The 20,220-nt window shown below is 36.4% G+C and overlaps 1 protein-coding gene across 3 annotated transcripts in view; it reads left to right on the plus strand.

The window, feature by feature from the left end:
* Fbxl4 (F-box and leucine rich repeat protein 4) overlaps window positions 1-20,220 on the plus strand; it is a 67,844-nt gene that overhangs the window by 38,334 nt on the left and 9,290 nt on the right. For 2 of the 3 annotated variants that reach the window (XM_042679574.1, XM_042679575.1), the window contains exon 7: window positions 16,557-16,628. The exons of the other annotated variant lie outside the window; for it this stretch is intronic. In XM_042679574.1, the coding sequence (XP_042535508.1) occupies window positions 16,557-16,628 (72 nt within the window). The remainder of the gene's footprint in view (window positions 1-16,556; window positions 16,629-20,220) is intronic. 3 annotated transcript variants of the gene reach the window in all.

Genomic DNA, 20,220 nt, shown 5'->3' on the forward strand with positions numbered 1-20,220 from the left:
CCCAGGATAAAAGAAGTGTTCTCAAATACTGAATCAAGATTATCATCTTATTTTTTATTGTTCTGTGATCAAATGATTCACTATTCGTGGGGATATAAAATCTTTTTCTTGGGGCTGGGAAGGTGGCTCAGTGGTAGAGCACTTGCCTTGCATGCTTGAGGCCCTGGGTTCGATTCCTCAGCACCACATAAGAAAAAAGCCTGAAGTGGCGCTGTGGCTCAAGTGGTAGAGCGCTAGCCTTGAGCTTAAGAGCTGAGGGAAAGCGCCCAGGCACCGATTCAGGCCCCACGACTGGATCCAAAAAAAAATCTTTTTCTTTTAGGACTCTCCATTCTCAAATCTAAACTGGTAAGGCATATTGCATTTGTGATGATTTGTGAAAATGTGTCCAATAAGATACTTTTGAAATGTTACATATTATCATGATGGAATTGTCAGCTAGTCATTAGTCTGCATTTTCATTAATTTGCCTATTGAGACTTATGATATATCACTATATTTTTTTTAAAGTATGATTTATCAAGACTGAGGAGATTTTAAGTATCAAGAGTGGAAATGTATACATTTTTACCAAAGTGTAGATAATTTCCTTCAGTTGCTTACAGATAGCTGTAAAGTCAATGTGTGAATAAATTAGATAAAATTTAAGTGGTGTCCTATGATACTTTCTATTAAATATATAAGCCATCTGCTAGAATGCCATAAAAGTGATAAACAATGTTTCTAATATTAGTTGTGGTGAAAAGTTTATAGTATTGTTTTTCATTTATCTATAGTTGATGTACAATAAAATTTAAAAATAAAATTAAGTGATATAACTGGAAATTTTGAAATTGAGAAAAATTTAACCAGGCAGGGTTTACTTGTAATGCTTCCCACTGTGTTTGTTAGGTGTTCTCCCTAAACTTGCACTCATTTCTGTATTTTCCTTCTTGGATAATCATCCCAGGCTCCAGTGGGCACAAAGAAACTCACAGGAGAAAACAATTAGCAACAATTATCTGGCTTCTTTGAAACCAAGAAGAAGCGACTGCCCTGGTTTTCCTGTCAGTGTGTGAACAACTCCCCCTTGTCACTCAAGCATTTATTCACCTCCTTCTTCTTAAATCTTACACTTAATGATGTTAGTAGTAGGAGCAATTGGAGAATGAGAAACCAAGATTTAGACAATTGGCCTCTCTCTAAATCTCCCACAAAAGTAGCCCCAGCTGATTTTAAGTGTCTCCACTTTCTCTAAGGAAGTGTAAGAAGAAAAATAATGAATGAAATTGAACTTTCTGGGACGTATTGTTTGCTTTTAAATTACTAGTGCCACTTTTATCTTTATTGTTGTTATGTTAAAAGATTGGCTTCATGGGGCTGGGAACATGGCTCAGTGGTAGAGCGCTTGCCTTGCATGCCTGAGGCCCTAGGTTCAATTCCTCAGCACCACATAAGCAAAAAGAAAAAAGCCAGAAGTGGTGCTGTGGCTCAAGTGGTAGAGCGCTAGCCTTGAGCTAAAGAGCTGAGGGACAGTGTCCAGGCCTAGAGTTCAGGCCTCTCGACCGGACCCAAAAAATAAATAAATAAATAAATAAAAGATTGGCTTCAAACTGAGCTCCACTAATCCTCTGACTTCAGCTTCCTGAGTAGCTGGTGTACATCACTGGTGTATATGCAGGTGTATATCACTGTGCCCAGCTCCCAAAACTACTTTTACTCATTTGTCTTTTGTCTTTTCTTTCTTCCTTCCCTGTTTACTTTCTAGCTAGCTTCCTTCTTCCTTCCTTCCTCTTTCTTTCTCTCACTCTTTCTCTCTTGCTTTCTCTATCTTTCTCTCTCTCTTTCTTTCTTTCAACTAGAGTTGACCTCAGGTCTTTCTCTTGTTAGGTAAATGCTATACCATTTGAGCCACACTTTCAGTCTTTTTTGTCTTAGTTATTTCTTCAATGGCATCTTGTATTTTCTGTCTAGGTCAGTCTGGACTATAATATTCTTATTTGCATTGCTCATATAGTGGAGATTATAGGTATATTCAACCCACATAGCATTTTTGTTAAGTTTTTGCTTGTACATGTGATCCTCCTGATCTCGACCTCCTTAATAGCTGGGGCAAATATGGTCAGCCCACCATGTCTGGCTTATACATTTTCCTACCTTCTACAAAAATCTAAAACAAAAATTAGTGTTACAAAATATTGACTCTAGAATATTATGGAATATAAACCCAAGAGGTCAAATATATCTATATATATAATAGTGTTATCTTTCATAAACCTATTTTCAATTTATATTAATGAACATGAGACATCTTATTTAATTTTGCAAGAGTTAAGTCTGTGTGCATAATGAAAAATGATTTAGAGGACTTTGAAGGGCTGAAAGAATGGCCCAAGTGGTAAAACAATTGCATGTGAGCTCCTGAGTTCATACCCAGTATCACCAAATAATTTTTTTTTTAATTCTGTAGAGGACTTTAGAGACCTAAATTTTAGACTTAAGCTTCAAACTTACTGAAACTCAACATTTTGCATTATTATTTAATTCTTTAACCAGTCCAGTGAGAATAGATAACATTCTTATTTTATAAATGTTGAAATTAAGGTGCCAAGAGAGTAATAATTTGTCAAGTGGGCACAGAGCCCTATTTAGAATGGCTATGCTGATGTAATTAAAATTGTAAAATTTTTAAGATCATAGAAAAAAATGATATTGTAGTAGTTTGGCTGCCTCTGTCTAATACAGTGAATTCTCTTGCTATTATTCATTTTCTAATTTGCAATTGGTAAGGAAATACAACATTGTAACTAACGTACTGCACATTATTATCCAGTATAAAATACCGCCTAAAGGATGGTCTATGGCTGTTCTCATTTGGTAGAAGGCTTTGTTTGGTTAGTTCTAGTAATAAGCAGGACTCTGGAATGCTAGTGACAAGATCCCTGACAAATTCAGTGAGAAAGAATTCAGGAAAATTATTTGTATATAATAGGTCCCACCAAAAAATAATAGGAATAAACTTAAGATGAAAAAAACATTTTAAAAACACCTCTATAATGAAAATTGTAACAAACTGAAAAAAAATTGAAGAAGCCAATAGAAGGAAATGCATCCAACCTTCATGGATTGACAGAATTAATATTGTGAAACTGCCATATTAACAAAAGCAAGCTACTGCTGTCCTCATTAGAAGTGTAATATTGTTCTTCACAGAACTAGGAAAAATAATCCCAAAATTCATATGGAAGCACAAAAGACTGAATAGCCAAAGAGATCCTGAGCAAAAAAAAAAAAAGCAATCCTGGAAATGCCATAGTACCTTATCACAAGTAATACTACAGCGCTATGGTTAAAAATAAATAAATATAAAAAATAAAATATGGTACTAGTATGCACGCACACAAACACACACACACACACACACACAATGTGCAATAGGATAGAGAACCCAGAAATACACACACACACACACACACACACACACACACACACACACACACACACACACACACACACACACACACACACACACACACACACACACACACACACACACACACAATGTGCAATAGGATAGAGAACCCAGAAATAAACCTAAACTTTTGATGGAATTAGTGGCATGAGTTTTTAATTCCTGCAGTTGCAAAGTAGTAAATGTATGCCTAATAAGGAACATAAGATACTTTTACGTTAATGAGACAGAGAGTGAACTGGTACATAAGCTCCAAGTGCATGCCGGACCAGAAGCACCTCTGATCTGTGCTTAGTTAGAAGATGTCCTGTGCTGGGAAGCCCTTGAGCTGAGATTTAGACTCTGCTTATTGTGTTCCTTTGTTTTAGTTGTTTTAACTGATTTTGTGAGTCCTTTCCGGTGAATAACTAGGAAAAGATGGAAATTTCAAAGAGATACGAAAAAAGTTGTGATTTCTTTTACTTTGTAGAAGGAAATAATTACAAACTTCGATTCCATCTCTCTGGTCATTATTTATTCATAACATTCTTATTATGATAAACATTGATTGCAAACATTTCTTGAACCATTAGGATGATACATTTTCATGAAAGAAGGCTTTCATTTCATCTATTTAAGGTAATTCATTGAACTCTGAAAATCTTAAAAAGAAAAAAAACCTTATTTTGAAACAATTTCAGACTTTCAAAAAAGTTGACTTCATCTAAAAGAAAAGAAAACCAGAGACAAAGGGAGAGATCATTTCCCATATGCTTTTACCCAGATTTCCCCACTATAAGCATAATTGTTTTTCTGAACCATTTGAAAATAAGTTGGAAACATAATGACCCTTTACTTAGGAACATAAATTACCCCTAAATGGACAAATATCTGCAATCTATTCTTAACTAGTGTCTAATGGGCTGAATTGTAACTCCCTAAAATTCTTATGTTGTAGTACTAACCTGCTGTGCCTCAGAATGTGACTGCACGGGGAGACAGGATCTTTAAAGATGTAATTAAGGTTAAATGAGGTCCTCAGGGTGAGTTGTAATCCAATATGGCTGGTGTCTGTGTCAGGAGAGATTAGGACACAAACACAGGGCACACAAAGTGAAGGCACCCATGAAAAATGGCATCTGCAAACCCAAAAGAAAGATCTTAGAAGAAACAACTCTACTATACCCGATCTCACACTTCTTGTCTCCCATGTGAGAAAGTAAATAAGTTTCTGTTACAGAGGTGGGGAAACTTTTCTGCCAATGGCCATTTGAATATTGATAACATTATTTGCATACCAATGGCCATTTGAATATTGATAACATTATTTGCATAGTATATACAATTATGAATACAGGCAGTCAGGTATGGGCAGCTGGCTGGAAATATTACAAGTCTGTCCCATTATGGTTTTTCTGGCCTAATATGGCCCATGGGCCTAAATTTCCTCATTCCTACCTGGCTGCCCTAGCACACTGATAGAGCTTTTAAAGGAGGGCACAAGAATTGCTTTTTAACAAAGCATGGAAGAAGTGCCTTTTAAGATTAAGCCCTCTGGGCTGGGAAGGTGGCTCAGTAGTAGAGCGCTTACCTTGCATGCATGAGGCCCTGGGTTTGATTCCTCAGCACCACATAAGCAAAAAGAAAAAAGCTGGAAGTGGTGCTGTGGCTCAAGTGGTAGAGGGCTAGCCTTGAGCTGAAGAGCTGAGGGACAGTGCTCAGGTCCAGAGTTCAGACCCCACAACCGGACCCCCCACCAAAAAAAAAAAAAAAAAAGATTAAGTCCTCTGTATTTACCAGAACCGTCTGGGTTAGTCTTAAAGTTTGATTCTTGTTTACCTTTGTTTGGGGGGGGAAAAATGTCTGGAGTAGGGAGAGTGGGGCGTGACAAGCATCTCAGTGAGAATGTCATTCTGTTGCTTAGCAGCAGACAAGAAAACCAAGAGTGTTTTTTAAAAGTTGGAGTTACAAATGGAACACCTGCATCCAGTTTTGATTGCCTCACTTCAAGAATGATAGAGCATAAATTGAAAGAATCTGAAGAAGTGAAAAAACTGATTATAGGTATTGTGGGGGCCTAGTATATGACAGTAATCCACAAGTGTGGCTCAGCAACTGTGTTTACTTGTCCTACAAGGCTGTGACGACAGTTTCAAGTCCCCCCTTACCTTAATCTTCATGAGCTAGCACATGACAAAAGCAGGGGATCTTCATTGTTGTTGGAGAGCAGAACAGAGCAGAACTCCTGTTTTTGTTTTATTCCAGAATGCATAAGTAAGCAAACATTCACACAGCCCTGTCTATTGATGTACCTAGATTTTCCCGCAAAAGATAGAAACTGTCTTTTAATTTCATGCCATGAATTTGTTTTCTGAGATTCAGGTTGGTGGTCTCCTTACTGCTTTCTTATTTTATTTGATGTAAAAAAAAAAAATCACATTTTGTACTGTTACAGTGGTGGCCTGTGCTTTAATAGAGCCAATGTAAGTAATGAACTGAGACTGTAAGACCAAATGAAAGGGAATGGCCTCTTTCATAATAGCCAATGCTGATTATTAAGACCAAGAGGAGAAACAAAATGGGAAGAACTGACTGTAGTCACCTCCATTGTCTAACTCAGGCTGTCATTAGCAGTCATTTTATTATTTTAGTTTATTTTTAAAAGATTAATACAGCTAGGGAACATATAAGATAGACATATGTTGTAATGAATTTATTCTTAGATGTAAGATGAATAACCGACCAAGTTGAATTTACCAACATATGATCAAATGAGCTTTCTTAAAGTTTTTGGTATATTTCTCTATGCTACTCTGTCCTGATTGGCCTTATAGGAGTTCCATAGGAAATCCTTGGCTTTTGGTGGCAGTGGGTGAGTGTGGCCTCAGTGAGTAGTTCGTGGTTCCATCAGGGTCACAGGACCTGACTTGTCAGCAAAGTTGTCACCTCTCAGGAGGTAGACTGATTACCAACTGCAGTCATAACTCTGATGTGTGAATCAGGCTTAAGATATCCACATGGGAAGGACACTGTACATTAGAGATAGCAACTAACTTATCCTCTCACTGTTGCCACGTCCTAGGGCAGCCAAATTATAATTACAAGAATTGTTTAGTGAACATAAATGAGAGCACTGAGAATCAGTTATGTGACTGAAATGCTTAAAAGTGTCAACACAAAACAGGTTGACACCATCATCTTACCAGAGAGGCAAGAAGTGCTTTTGGAAGAAATCAGACCAGAACACTTTCTGAGCTGGACATCATTTAGATGGACTGTGTCAAACAGCGTATGTCTCAGACTTCTCTTGCATGCTTCTATGACAGCTTAGCCCTTACCCCTCTGATAGAAGCATTCTTCCTTTGTACATTCAATAAGGTTACTGACAAGTCCAGCTGGTGTGTAAACTGACAATGTCTCTTTGACTACAAATCCATGCTACCATCCATATGGCTTGTTAAAGAAATTGATCAGTCTAGTCATCTGTGAGGAGAGATGCATTCAACTCCATTATTGTAGGAGAGATGTAACCATGAAATAAATCTGTTCTGAAATGAGACTGCAGGGCAAGGCAAGGGTGTAAAATTTAGTCTTAGATTTTGTTTCATTACACTTATGCATTATTGGAATTTGTATCTGAACTTTATATTGAAATTGGTACTTTAGAATTAAAAGTCTGGGTCTGTGGTGTAGTGTACTTATAAAACATCTATAGTTAACTTTAGATAGTTAACTACTACTTTCCCCTCAAAGACATGTTTAAAAAAACTTTACTTGTGTCATTTTAGACAAAAGTTAGAACCCTAAATTTTCCAATTCAATGTGAGTCTTAAAATTTAATTTGTAAGCAACAATATTTTCAAGTTGTGATTTGGCACCAGTGCATAATCTGTACAGTATTATATATGTACACTTTGCAATAGATGGTTCATAGCAAATCTTTGTAAAATAATCACTTAAATATTCTTGAATGATGATTATTCTACATATGATTCGTTTTATGTACTTTAAATAGTTCTCCAAATTGTCAGCTTTTATACTGTTCTACATATTTATTGAAATTATAATACCAGGGCATATAAATTATGAGAAGAAATACTTCATATGTATGGGTATATTTTAAATTCCAATAGTTGAATGACAATTTGTAGGATTTCTTTGGAGATATTTTTACTTAAATTCATGAATTTTCACTTAGTGAATATACTTTTATAAAATTATTACTTGGAGATAGTGCTCTCTCATGTTTGAAATATATTGTGATCAGTGAAATTACATTTGTTTGTGCTCACATGATACCACTGGTTATATTTTAGATTGACTATAACATATAAACTTGTTACAGGTCCCTGTGTCAATATCCTTTCAAGAAATCATGCTCTAGATTAGAGAATACTAACCTGGAATCCCAACCATTTGTATTGAGAATATAATTACAAGTTTCACTCCTTATTCAAAATAAGTAACAATTTTAACAGTGATCAAAACAAATTATAAACTAGGTATAACAACTATAAATGTATTTTAAGAAAGCAAAGTGTACCATGTACATTGGTTATACATGATATTAGTATATTATAAAATATACACAAATAACTGTTAAAGCATAACTCTGGACTATTCAGTAGTTATATGTGAGTATACTAAATATCAATTAGTGTTTATGCTTAGGACTTTAGACATCTACTGGATGGGAAATTTTGAGGTTTATGGGTAGCATTTCTTTAAAATACTTTCAGGGGACATTTGAATTCATACCTTTTTGTCTATTTGTAACAAGAAAAAATATTAGTAGATATTAGTAGTAGCTAATGGTGTTTCTTACCTGTTTACCCCAAACTTTCACATTTCTTGTCTATCACACTGTTAACAAGGTTGAAATTTAGAAGTAGTCATTATAGCATCTGAGTATTTGGCAGCATCAATAAGGACATTATGAGAAAATTACTTTTTAAAAAAAAGGCCACTATGAACAGAGGGTGAAACAGTCTTCTTCCTTTTTTTTTTTTTTTTTTTTTGTCGGTTGTGGGGCTTGAACTCTGGGCCTGGGCGCTGTCCCTCAGCTCTTCAGCTCAAGGCGAGCGCTCTACCACTTGAGCTACAGCGCCACTTCCAGTTTTCTGGTGGTTTATTGGAGATAGGAGTCTTACGGTCTCTCCTGCCCGGGCTGGCTTTGAACCGCGATCCTCAGATCTCAGCCTCCTGAGTAGCTAGGATTACAGGCGTGAGCCACCAGCGCCCGGCTTCTTCTTCCTTTTTATAACCATTGAAATGTATGCTCCTGCAGTTGTTTTTGTTTTTTCCTAATTGCAAAATCACTCACACTTAGCTTGTCTTTTGCTTTTCTCCCTATTCGCAAGTTGTTATATTGCCATTTACTCCTTCACTTTTTTTGGTATTTCATTACCTGAGTATGGCTGAGTATCATGTGATTGACAGTGAAACATTTAGTTATGTGTATGGTACTGGCTAAAAGCCCTGTCTTCCTCTTTACCCATGGGGAGGATGGAACATTGGATGGTTTTTACAAATAGTTATCCATTGGGGTTGAAGCTGCTGAAAGTGTTAGTAGGTAGATTTTAAGTGGAACATAAAGTAATTCTTCGTTATTCCAGATGGCAGCATACACCTAGCATGCATTTTGAAACTGGAGTATAGTTGAAGAAATTGTCGTGTATCCTGTCATTCCTTAGTTCTTTCTAAAATAATTGAGTACAACTTTTTTTGTGTTTTTATTTTATTTTATTTTATTGTAAAGATGCTGTACAGAGGGGTAACAGTTACATGAGTAAGGTAATGAGTACATTTCTTGTGTGTGGGGGGAGGTAAGACTGGTTTTTATTTGATAATTACAAACTCATTTGAAAATGTGCTACCTTACATTACAAAAGGTATTGACTGACTTATGTACCACTCTTGTGCTTCCAACTGAATGAATTTCACAGAACTATGCAGTAGAATTTGTAGATTTGGGGACCTAAAAAAGTCTAAAACAAGAGGTTTATGAAGTTTTAATTTCAATTTTGGAGTGAATTTTTCATTGTACACTTAGTACAGTTTTAATTCATATATTTGTGTTATACATGTGTTACAAGTGCTCATTATAGTGAATTGTTTTCTTTGCTTAAGTAGGGATCTGCAAACATTTTCTGTGAATGGCCAGAGAGTAAATACTCTAAACGTTTTTGGTTTCTGTCATAGAAACTCATTTTTATTGTTGAAGTTCAAAATCAGCTATAGACAATATTTGAATACATTCTAATAAAATTGTCTTTGTAAAAATAGATAGTACAACTGCAGGACAGCGTAGGAGAGACACTTGAACTTATAGGCACAGACAGGAACTTCCTAAACAGAGTCCCAGGGTCACAACAAATTGGGGAGAGACTCGAAAAATGGGACTACCTTAAAATAAAAAGTTTCCGCACAGAGGGCTGGGGGTTTAGCCCAGCGGTAGGGCACCTGCCTGGCATGCAAGGCCCTGGGTTCGGTCCTCAGCCCTGGAAAAAAAAAAAAAAGTTTCTTCACAGATAAAGAAATAGCAACCAAACTAGAAAAAAAGCCAACTAATTGGGGGAAAATATTAACCAGCAATATATCAGATAAGGGCCTAATATCCATTATATACAGGGAACTCAAGAAACTAATCCCTCACAAATCTAACAAACCAATCATGAAATGGGCAAGGAAGCTAAAAGAGACTTCTCAGAAGAAGAGATAGAAATGGTAAAGAAACACATGAGGAAATGTTCACCATCCCTGGCTGTAAAGGAAATGCAAATAAAAACAACACTGAGATACCAGCTTACCCAAGCCAGAATGGCCCACATCCTAAATTCAGCCAATGACACATGCTAGAGGGGATGCAGAGAAAGAGGAACCCTACTGCATTGCTGTTGGGAATGTATACTAATACAACCACTTTGGAAAGCAGGCTGGAGGTACTTCAGAAAGCTAAATATAGACCTCTCCTATGACCCAGCCATACCACTCCGAAGCATCTACTCTGAGCAACAGGAACCAGTGTACAAGGACACATGCACTTCCATGTTCATTGCAGCACTGTTCACAATAGCCAAGATCTGGAAACAACCCAGATGCCCCACTACTGATGAGTGGATCAAAAAACTGTGGTACCTATATATAATGGAATATTATGCAACCATTAGAAAGGACAAAATAATGGCATTTGCAGGGAAATGGATGGAACTAGAGCAAATCATTTTGAGCGAGGTAAGCCAAGAGCAAAGAGACAAATGCATATGGTCTCCCTGATATGTGGATGCTAAAGCCAAAATCCAAGAAGATATGACAAAGTAAACAGGACTAGAGAAACAAAGGACAGCCACTCATTTTGTTATATCATTACTAAATGACTCCCTGTTCTTGACCATATATATGGTATACATAAGCATGCAATGGAGGGAAGCCAGGAGGAGGATACAGAATAAGTGGGAAATGGGAAAACATACAACAGAGGGTCCCATCAGCTGCATTGGACATAGAGGAAAAAGAGCTAAGCAACCCAAAGACAGCGATGGGAAGGGAGGAATGATAGGGAAAGAGGGAACAGCTTGCACTAAGCAAAAGGAAAGAAATGTAAACATCACCCGATGTGGAAGAAATAATTTATATTGTTAAAGCTCATAGAATTCACAAACTTTATAGACCATGATAATGACAATTTGCCTTGTGAAGGTTAAAATGTGCTTGTGACTTTAACTAAGTATCACTATTCCACAATACTGTGAAATATGTGAAATTTAGGTGATTGTGTAATCACCTAATCTCAACTTTTAAAAAGAGTGAGAGAAGGGATGGGTTAGGAATGATGGGTGACAATGTTGTCAGACAACCTTATATTCATATACTGTTCTGTAGAATGGGAATGTCTTTGTACAACTACTTAAGGATAATAATAATAATAAATATTAAAATGTTAAAAAATAAGTTGAGGTCTCAAAAAGCAAAAAAATAGATAGTACACTAGATTTGGCTTATGAGTCATAGTTTGTCCCAACTCCTGCTCTGATCTATTGAGCCTGTGGCCTCAACAAAATCAGGCTGTTTTATACCTGGAAAGGAATACCTTGTTTCTTCATTGTTTCTTATATTTACTTTGGTATCATTAGCAGTGCCTTAATTGTGATCAATAACTGCATAGAGAATAAATATTCAAAAATATTTTAAAGCTGGGTGCCAGTGGCTCAGGCCTGTAATCCTAGCTATTCAGGAGGCTGAGATCTGAGGATCATGGTTGAAAGCCAACCAGGGCAGGAAAGTCCATAGGACTCTTTTTTTTTAGTATATATTTTTTATTGTAAAGATGCTGTGCAGAGGGGTTACAGTCACATGAGCAAGGTAATGAATCCATTTCCTATCGAGTATTGAGACTCTTAAAAAACCAGAAGTGGCACTGTGGCTCAAGTGGTAGAGCGCTAGCCTTGAGCTGAAAAGCTGAGGGACAGAGCCCAGGCCCAAATTTCAAGCCCCCACAGAGGAAATGGGTTAACTGGGTTTAGAGGAATAGCAACTGATATCATAGGTGTATATATGGGTATTCTCTTTTTTTTTTTTCCAGGTTTTGCTGTAAGTTAATTGAACTTATTCTTTTTTTTTTTTAATTTTAATTTTATTTTTTGTGAACATACTGTACAGAGGGGCTACAATTACATGGGCAAGATAATGAGTACATTTCTTATCAAGCAGCCTCCTCCTTTGTTTACTCTTCACATCCCTTCCCAGCCTTTCCCCCCCTGCCCCTCCACCCAATCCTACCCCACCCCCCCCCCCCCACCAAAGTTGTAAAGTTCGTTTTCGAAATGACAACTTAAACTTCTCATTGTTGTAACAGGTCCACCTGTATCCTTAAACGACTTGTTTTTCCCCATCTCCTCTACAAATTATACCGACATCAAATATAGTGAAAGCAGGGGTTATACTGTGGGGGAGGGACATACAAAGCAACAAAGAAATCATCTTATAAATGCGTTAGAAACAAATGCATGAAAGAAAAAAACATTAAAATACATATCATTTTCCTAACATCACATTATCTGACCTTTTCTGCTTGACTCATACTAGATATTGCAAATAAGGGAAACCATGGGACCTATGTTTCTTTGGGCTTGGCTTACTTTACTTAATATAATTCTCTTAAACTGGGTATTCTGGTGGTCTCTGGATTTTAACCAATAAGCTTTACTTGAAAAAGCCATGAAACAATTGTAAGTTATAATTGTTCATTTCAGTGCTACCCATCACTCCTTTTATTTACCTTTGATTCTGTTATACCTCTCATAGCATCTCTTCCATTATCCATCACATCCATTCATTTTATCTCTAATCTCTTATTCAGCAAAGATGGGTAATGTCATTTATCATGAATATTCTTTTGTTCTTTTTTAAGATGGGAATAAAAAAGGTACTTCTCTTGACTATTAAATTATTTATCTAATTCTTAATTTAATGTAAAGACTAACTTATTCTGAAATACTTTCCAGTGTAAATGTATTTAGGTATGAAAAAAAGTATTTTTTAACTAAAAATTCTCCCAGAGAAAGAATACACCTATTATTACTTCATTGTTTTTTAGATGCAACTGATTAGACCTTTAGTTCAAACATGAGTGAGGAAGACATGCAGTTAGGCCTGTGCCTTAAAAGTTACAATCTTTAAGAAAGACAATAAGAACAGAAAAGCTTCCTCTGAAGTACAGTCCAGGAAAGCTAATAATGGTATTCTTTACAAGAAATAGTTCAGTCTTCTTTTTAATTAGAAATACTGACTTATCAAGGAATTCATTTCAGACTACATCAAGAGAACCTAGGAATGGATAAACAGTTTGAGTTAATTGTTAGTATTGTATGGCTGTCTAGGTCATTCCAGAGGTTTGAATGAAACTCATTAGAGAAAGGAGGGATTTGGCCTAGGTAGATAAACCACTAAGGACATAGTGACTTGGCTGATCTTGGTCGTGCCTCATGCTCAGAACTAAGGTAAGCCTTCTACTGCTTCTGCAGTATCCCCAGGGCTTGAGCAGAGTGGTCTGGAAAAGGTCTGTAAGACCCTTAGACAGGGATGAATAAAGCGTGTGGGATCAGGCGGTGCATGTTCAAGGAAGTGAAAGAAATCATATTTTTAAAAAACAACTAGCAACAATTGAACATAAGTAGACTAACCAACAAAACAAGTAGTTAATAAAAACTTATTAAAAGCTAGAAAATGAATTAAATTCCTTGGAATTTTAAGTGTCAATATATGGGATAAATTCTAAGTTAAACAGAAAGAGTGAATAGCTAAATTAGAAAAGAAATTTGAAGAGTATATTCAAGTGTGTAAAGGTTTTAAATGCCATAAGCTTGTGTGTGTGTGTGTGTGTGTGTGTGTGTGTGTGTGTATTACAAATGTCTGTACTTAATAGGCTTTTCAAATGAATGCTATTCATTTACTTAATGCCTATGTAGCACTAACTATATATACTAGTGAGTGTATCATTTATCTCTTGTTTTATATCAATTACTCTAAAATGTAGTGATTTAAAACAAACTACATTTATTATCTCACAGTTTCTGTAATTCAGGAATCTTGATTATTTTAGATGGGTGTTTTAGCTCTAAGGAGACCAAAAAAGGCCTCTAAAAAGGTTGGAGCTCCAGTCATCTCAAAGCAGGACTATCTCTGGAAGATCCTCTTCCATACTCACTCATATGGCTATTGGCAGAGCTGTTTTTGAGATCTTGGCCAGAGGCCTCTCTTTTTCTCTATGTGAGTCTCCATAGGATGGTTTAGTGTCCTCATGACATGGCAGCTGCCTTTCTCCAAGTGAAAATAGGAAGGGGAGTAGCCAAGGCAGGGAATATAACCCTTTTATAGCTGAGGTAGTTATGGTTCTCTAGAGAAACAAAGCTAATGGAAGACATCTTATTAAGATGTATTATAAAAAGTGGTTCATGTGGAATGAGGCTGGCAAGTCTCAAGGTCTGCAGGATTGAGGCAGCAAGCTAGAGACCCAGGAGGAGCTGATGTTCAGTAAGAGAAAAGCCTATTTCCCAATTTGAAAACCATCAGGCAGGAATTCTGTCTTACTTGGTGAAGGATCAGTCTTTAGTTGATCTGTTGAGTTGGATGAGAGTAGGACACATTATCGAGAGAAATGTACTTTAATCCATTTCCTGATTTAAATGTTAATACTGTCCAAAGACACCTGTACATAAACAGTCAGAATAATATTTTGGCCAAGCATCTCCAAACCCTGGAGCCCACTGAGGCTGACACATAACACTAACTATCAAAATTAACTAATACTGGAAGTGGCTTGCCATTAACATCTGGTGTTAGCCATATGAATATCATATTGGATCCTGTACTTACCCTTATAGTTGGGATGCCTCAATAAATAATTTCAAATAACTTACCAGGCAAGTTACATAAATTATTTAAGTGTGTGAGAGAGCATATTTTTTCCAATGCTGGGAACCAGGGTCCTTGCTCATGGTAGGCAAACAGTCTATCACCAAGCTACAGCCAATTTCATTTAGGATTTCTTATAAGAACGTGGTGGGTGCTGTTTAAAAATTCTCTAGTATGTCTTAGATCTTGCTTATAGGAAAGTATTAGGAAGTGGTTTTATGAAGATCTGATACATTAATAAAAATAAACCCAGTACTATGGTGCTATTAGTAATATAGCTACATATTATTATGGAGAATCTCAAAATTCACTAGACTTACATATCCTTGTAATGGTCACTTTCTGAGAGTTACATTGTCTTATACATGTTATATGATGTTAAAATTTAAATATACAATCAATAAAATCATGGGGCTTTTTTCCTTACATTTAAAGAAGTACTCAGTGGAGAAATGAACTGAAGTCTAGTAGTATCCTTTAGGGCCCATTGTAACAGTTATTTTATTTTTGCTTTAAGTAACCTTATTTTATGTGAAATACTTCATTACTCTATATTCCCAGTGAGAATCTTATCTCGGATTTGGCCAGATGTTTTGTATTGTCATTGGCATACTGCTCACTCACCCCTCTTTCAACTGTTACTTTTCAATTTCTGAATACTTGGAAGATTTAACAGGTTTCATAATAGCTAAATTTTGTTAAGCAGGATTTATTTCACATGTTCAGATAGACGTTTTGCATGTGAGTGGACAGTTTCATCTTGATCAAAGAAAAACCTGGAAATATAATATTTTACATTGCTTTATCTTTTACAGTTTTTTTTGTGTCAGTTGTGTAATCAGATGAAATGAGGACTTATAAAAAATACTTATTTAAAAACTAGTTGCGGGCTAGGTATGTAGCTCAGTGGCAAAGCACTTGGCCTAGCAAGTGCAACATCCTGGATTCGATCCCCAGTACCTAAATAAATAAAAATAGTTGTCATGACTTTGTAATGCACTATGCCTTTGGGTTTCTTTAGTGGTGAGACCGTTCTCATTGCATTGGGTAGACAGGTTTAAATGGCAGGAACATGAGTAGAAAATGCATGTTATGTATATTTCAGCCAGCATGTTGCTACTGACAGGTGCTCAATGACTATTGGTATCCTTGTCAGCAAAGAGAATCCTTTGACATTAAAGTCACAAGCTCAGATCTGATTTGGGGTGACTCTATTGGCAGTTCCATCAGGTTGCAGCTGATCAGTGAATGTTAGAGCTGTCACTGTTCTTCAGGAGTGTCACTAATCCCTGTAGGTCTTGGTTTCTCTTTCTCCTATTTTCTCTTCTTTTTTTTCTTTCTTTCTTTCTTTCCATTTTTGTTTCTTTTTTGAGGAAGGGTAGGTTAACTTGTCTTCTTAACTAGACCTTCAAATTTTTTACCTCTGAGAAATAAACAGAGAGATCCTATAGGAATAAAGGTATATTCACTGTATGCAAAACCATATACAAAATGACAAGCTACATGGAAACTAGTAATGATTATCTTGACTCCAAGCCAATCAATGGTGGGCACTTGGGGACTCATTAAGTGGCATTTGTGGAATCTGTAGCCTCGGTTTTGAGCTATATTTCAGAAAAAGCAGTGACAGCCTTTAATGTCTAATTGACCTCCTCTCTTTGCTTCACTTTCATTCACCTTCCTTATCCGCCTGTGATGTGGTCCCTGATGGCAGCAAACAGCACTGCTCAGCATTTTGAACTTCTGCTCGGAGCTGCAGCACCTCAGTTTGGGCAGCTGTGTAATGGTTAGTATATGAAAGTCCTCTACACTCAGCTTGCTTGTTCTGTTTGCTTCCCCTGAGTGAATTTTATGCTGACCCATTATGATCCACATCTACTCATTCTTAGATTTATGATTAACAATATTGTCTCCCACATTTAAACTTTTTTTCTTAAGTTGGAGAGTGAGCCTTTATCTATGAGAGCAAGGAAAGTAAAATGTAATGAAAAGGGTTCAGTTCTGCCCCAGCCAGATGTTATCTCAGACAAGCCATTTACCACGCTTAAATTTTCTTAAAGAATGTCAGTCACATATTTTGCCTCATGGTTCAGTCAAGCTATAGGGGAAGATAGAAGATATACCATCTTCCCTTGAGGACCCTTTCTAGAGGTTGTAATGCCTTTTGAGGCATATTTCCTATTATCTAGCACTTACTCATATGACAGACTTTGTAGTCTGAAAGCAAAGTGCTCAAGCAAAATTTACAATAAAATTACTTTTATTGAATTGAGTTCTGTATTGCTAATCATTCAGTCCCAGGAAGGGGAAAGAAAAAACAAATGATCCCTTTGATAGTCTAAAAGAAAGAATCAAGGAACTTCATAATTAGCTTCTCAGATGGTGCTATCCAGTCTAATAGTTGATAACCACCTGTGGCAGCTGAGCCCTTGAAATAGAATGCTTAGTACAAAAATATGTGAAACATTGCAATAATTTTAAAACTTACAATGTGTCAATTGTAGTGTTATCAACAAAAAAAGATTGATAATTCATCTTATTTCTTTTTACTATTTAAAATGTAACCAGAAAAATTTTAATTCCATATATGATTTGTATTATGTAGTGCTTCTTCATGTATTTAAAACTAGAGAATTATAAGACCTTGTTTATATTTTCTTAGGTTTCCTGCTAATTATTTGATCCTAATCAAGTCACTTAACTTCTTGAGGATAGTTGCACAGAGACAGTTGTCATTTTTTTAAATAAGATAATAAGTAAGAAATGTGTCTAATGTATTCTTTTTAAGGGAAAAAGTTCTATATAACTTCTATAATTAAGAATGAGTTATTAGGGCTGGGAAGGTGGCTCAGTGGTAAAGCGCTTGCCTTGCATGCCTGAGGCCCTGGGTTCGATTCCTCAGCACCACATAAGCAAAAAGAAAAAAGCCAGAAGTGGCGCTGTGGCTTAAGTGGTAGAGCGCTAGCCTTGAGCTGAAGAGCTGAGGGACAGTGCCCAGGCCCAGAGTTCAGGCCCCACGACTGGACCCAAAAAAAAAAAAAAAAGAATGAGTTACTATTAATAAAAAAAAGACAGGTCACCATCACCACAGTAAAAATTATGTGGTTTGATTTTTATTTTCCCAGCTCTGAATATGTTTAGGCTTGATGTGTTTAATAATATTGTGAAAAGTTCTCAACAAAAAAAACTCTCGGCTCACATCCATAATCCTAGCTACTTAGGAAACTGAGATTTGAAGGATATAATGTAAAGCCAGATCTGGCAGAAAAGTTTCTTAGATTCCATGTTCAATCAAAAGTAACTAGCAAAAAGAAGGGCTAGATTAATAGCTTATATGGTGTAGTGCTAGCCTAACAAGTCTGAGGCCCTGAGTTCAAACCCCAGGTCTGCCAAAACTAAAACATAAAAAAACCAGAAATTCTTGCAGTTAATTCATATAGTATAGTATATTGGGCAAGAATACCACCAAGATTGTCATGGTACAAATTCAGCATAACTGGAATCATGGGTTTCAAAAATGTTAATATTCTCTCTCCTCTCTCTCCTCTCTTTTCTCTCTCTCCTCTTTCTTCCCCTCTCTTCCTTGCTCTCTTTCTTTCTCTCTCTCTCAGATAGATAGATAGATAGATAGATAGATAGATAGATAGATAGATAGATAGATAGATAGATAGATAGATAGATAGATTTAAACTGGGATTTGGACTCTAGCAAGGCACTCTATCACTTGAACCATCATGCCCCCAGCTCTTAAGTTTTTAAGGCACTAATTGACTGGCTGCACCAATCAGATCTACAGTTAGTGATGTTCCCACCTACCTTTAGCCATCCTCTGAACAGAAACCAGACAGGTTTTTTTTTTTTTTTTTTGGTGTAAATCATATTATATCACACCTTTGTTTAAAACCTTCTGTTGCCGTCCCTGTTACGTGGAATTAAAACTTCAGTTCCATTTTTTAAAAACTGGTTCCAGGTGCCTGTATAACTCTGCCCCCATAGCCTATCCTCTCCACCACCCTTGCCGGAGTGGATTCATTGCTGTTTCTTTAGAGCACCAAGCTCATTCCTGGAGATCCCAGCAACCACCATCTATCTGACCACTCCTGACATTCCTATGTAACCCCTTTCAGGTTTTCACACTGAGTGCTTCTTTCTGGATTATGTTTGCTCATTGATTTACTCCACATCTTTCCAACAATGTAAACAAATTGTCTGCTTTTTGATTTGCTGTTGTTGTATCTGTATGGTTCTGGTACATAGTAGGTGCATAAATATTTGTTGAAAATTGAATAAGCAAATAAAGGGAAAAAATAGTTGCAAATACTTGCTATTTTCTGTTCTTTTTGACTTCTGGTGACAACTTTCATACCTGATAGAACAAAACCAAATGAACCCCTTGAAATAACCATTATTAAACATTAAATATTATTAAAGCATACAAAGCCAAGAAGAGAAATGTTAATCCTTAATTAGGAGATGTCCTTAATTGGACACCTCCAATACTAACAGTGATTAAAATAGTAAAAGCAAAATTATTTTTGTGGTGTGTGTTCAGTCTGTACATGCCTCACTCAATCCCAGACAATTCTAATTAGCGCTGTCACAGCATTTCCACACAGTTTTAGAGACTACCAAAGCATATAGATTTATCAGAGATATATTACATATCTACCTAAATATATTAAGCATTTGGAAAAACTATATCCTATCAAAGAGTCACATCAAAATGATAGCAAAATCAGGGGCTGGGAAGGTGGCTCAGTGGTAGAGTGCTTTGCTTTGCATGCATGAGGCCCTGGGTTCAATTCCTGAGTACCACATAAGCACAAAAAGCTGGAAGTGGTGCTGTAGCTCAAGTGGCAGAGTGCTCGCCTTGAGCTGAAGAGCTGAGGGACAGCGCCCAGGCCCAGAGTTCAGGCCCCACCGCCAAAAAAAAAAAAAAAAAAAAAATGATAGCAAAATCAAAATGATAGAAATGAATAGCACATAATCCTCAACTGTTTGTGAGAGACTGAAGACCAGACTTCTTTTGGATTAAATTCATTTAGCTTACTGTTATGGTTTTTTTTTTTAGAAAATTCTAAAAAGGGTGACACTTACATATAAGTCAAACGAAGAGTTCATTTCCTTTTAATGTCACCCCTTCCCAGTTTTTCCAGTTTTTCCCCCTCATCCCACCCACAAATTGTATACTTTACTTTCAACATAGTGTCCAGTGAGTACTGTTGCTGCATTTGTTACCCTTTGTCCCTCCATTTCTGTGCTTCCCCCTTATACTCCAAAAAACATATAAACAAAACAAAAGCACCAAAAACAAATAAACACTAACAAAAATACCCATAGTTTCCATTTCCTGGATTTCATTTCAATAAATCTTTTTT

Source organism: Dipodomys spectabilis, unplaced genomic scaffold (genome assembly GCF_019054845.1).
Source record: "Dipodomys spectabilis isolate Male_0828 unplaced genomic scaffold, ASM1905484v1 ptg000053l, whole genome shotgun sequence".
Taxonomy (NCBI): Eukaryota; Metazoa; Chordata; class Mammalia; order Rodentia; family Heteromyidae; genus Dipodomys; species Dipodomys spectabilis.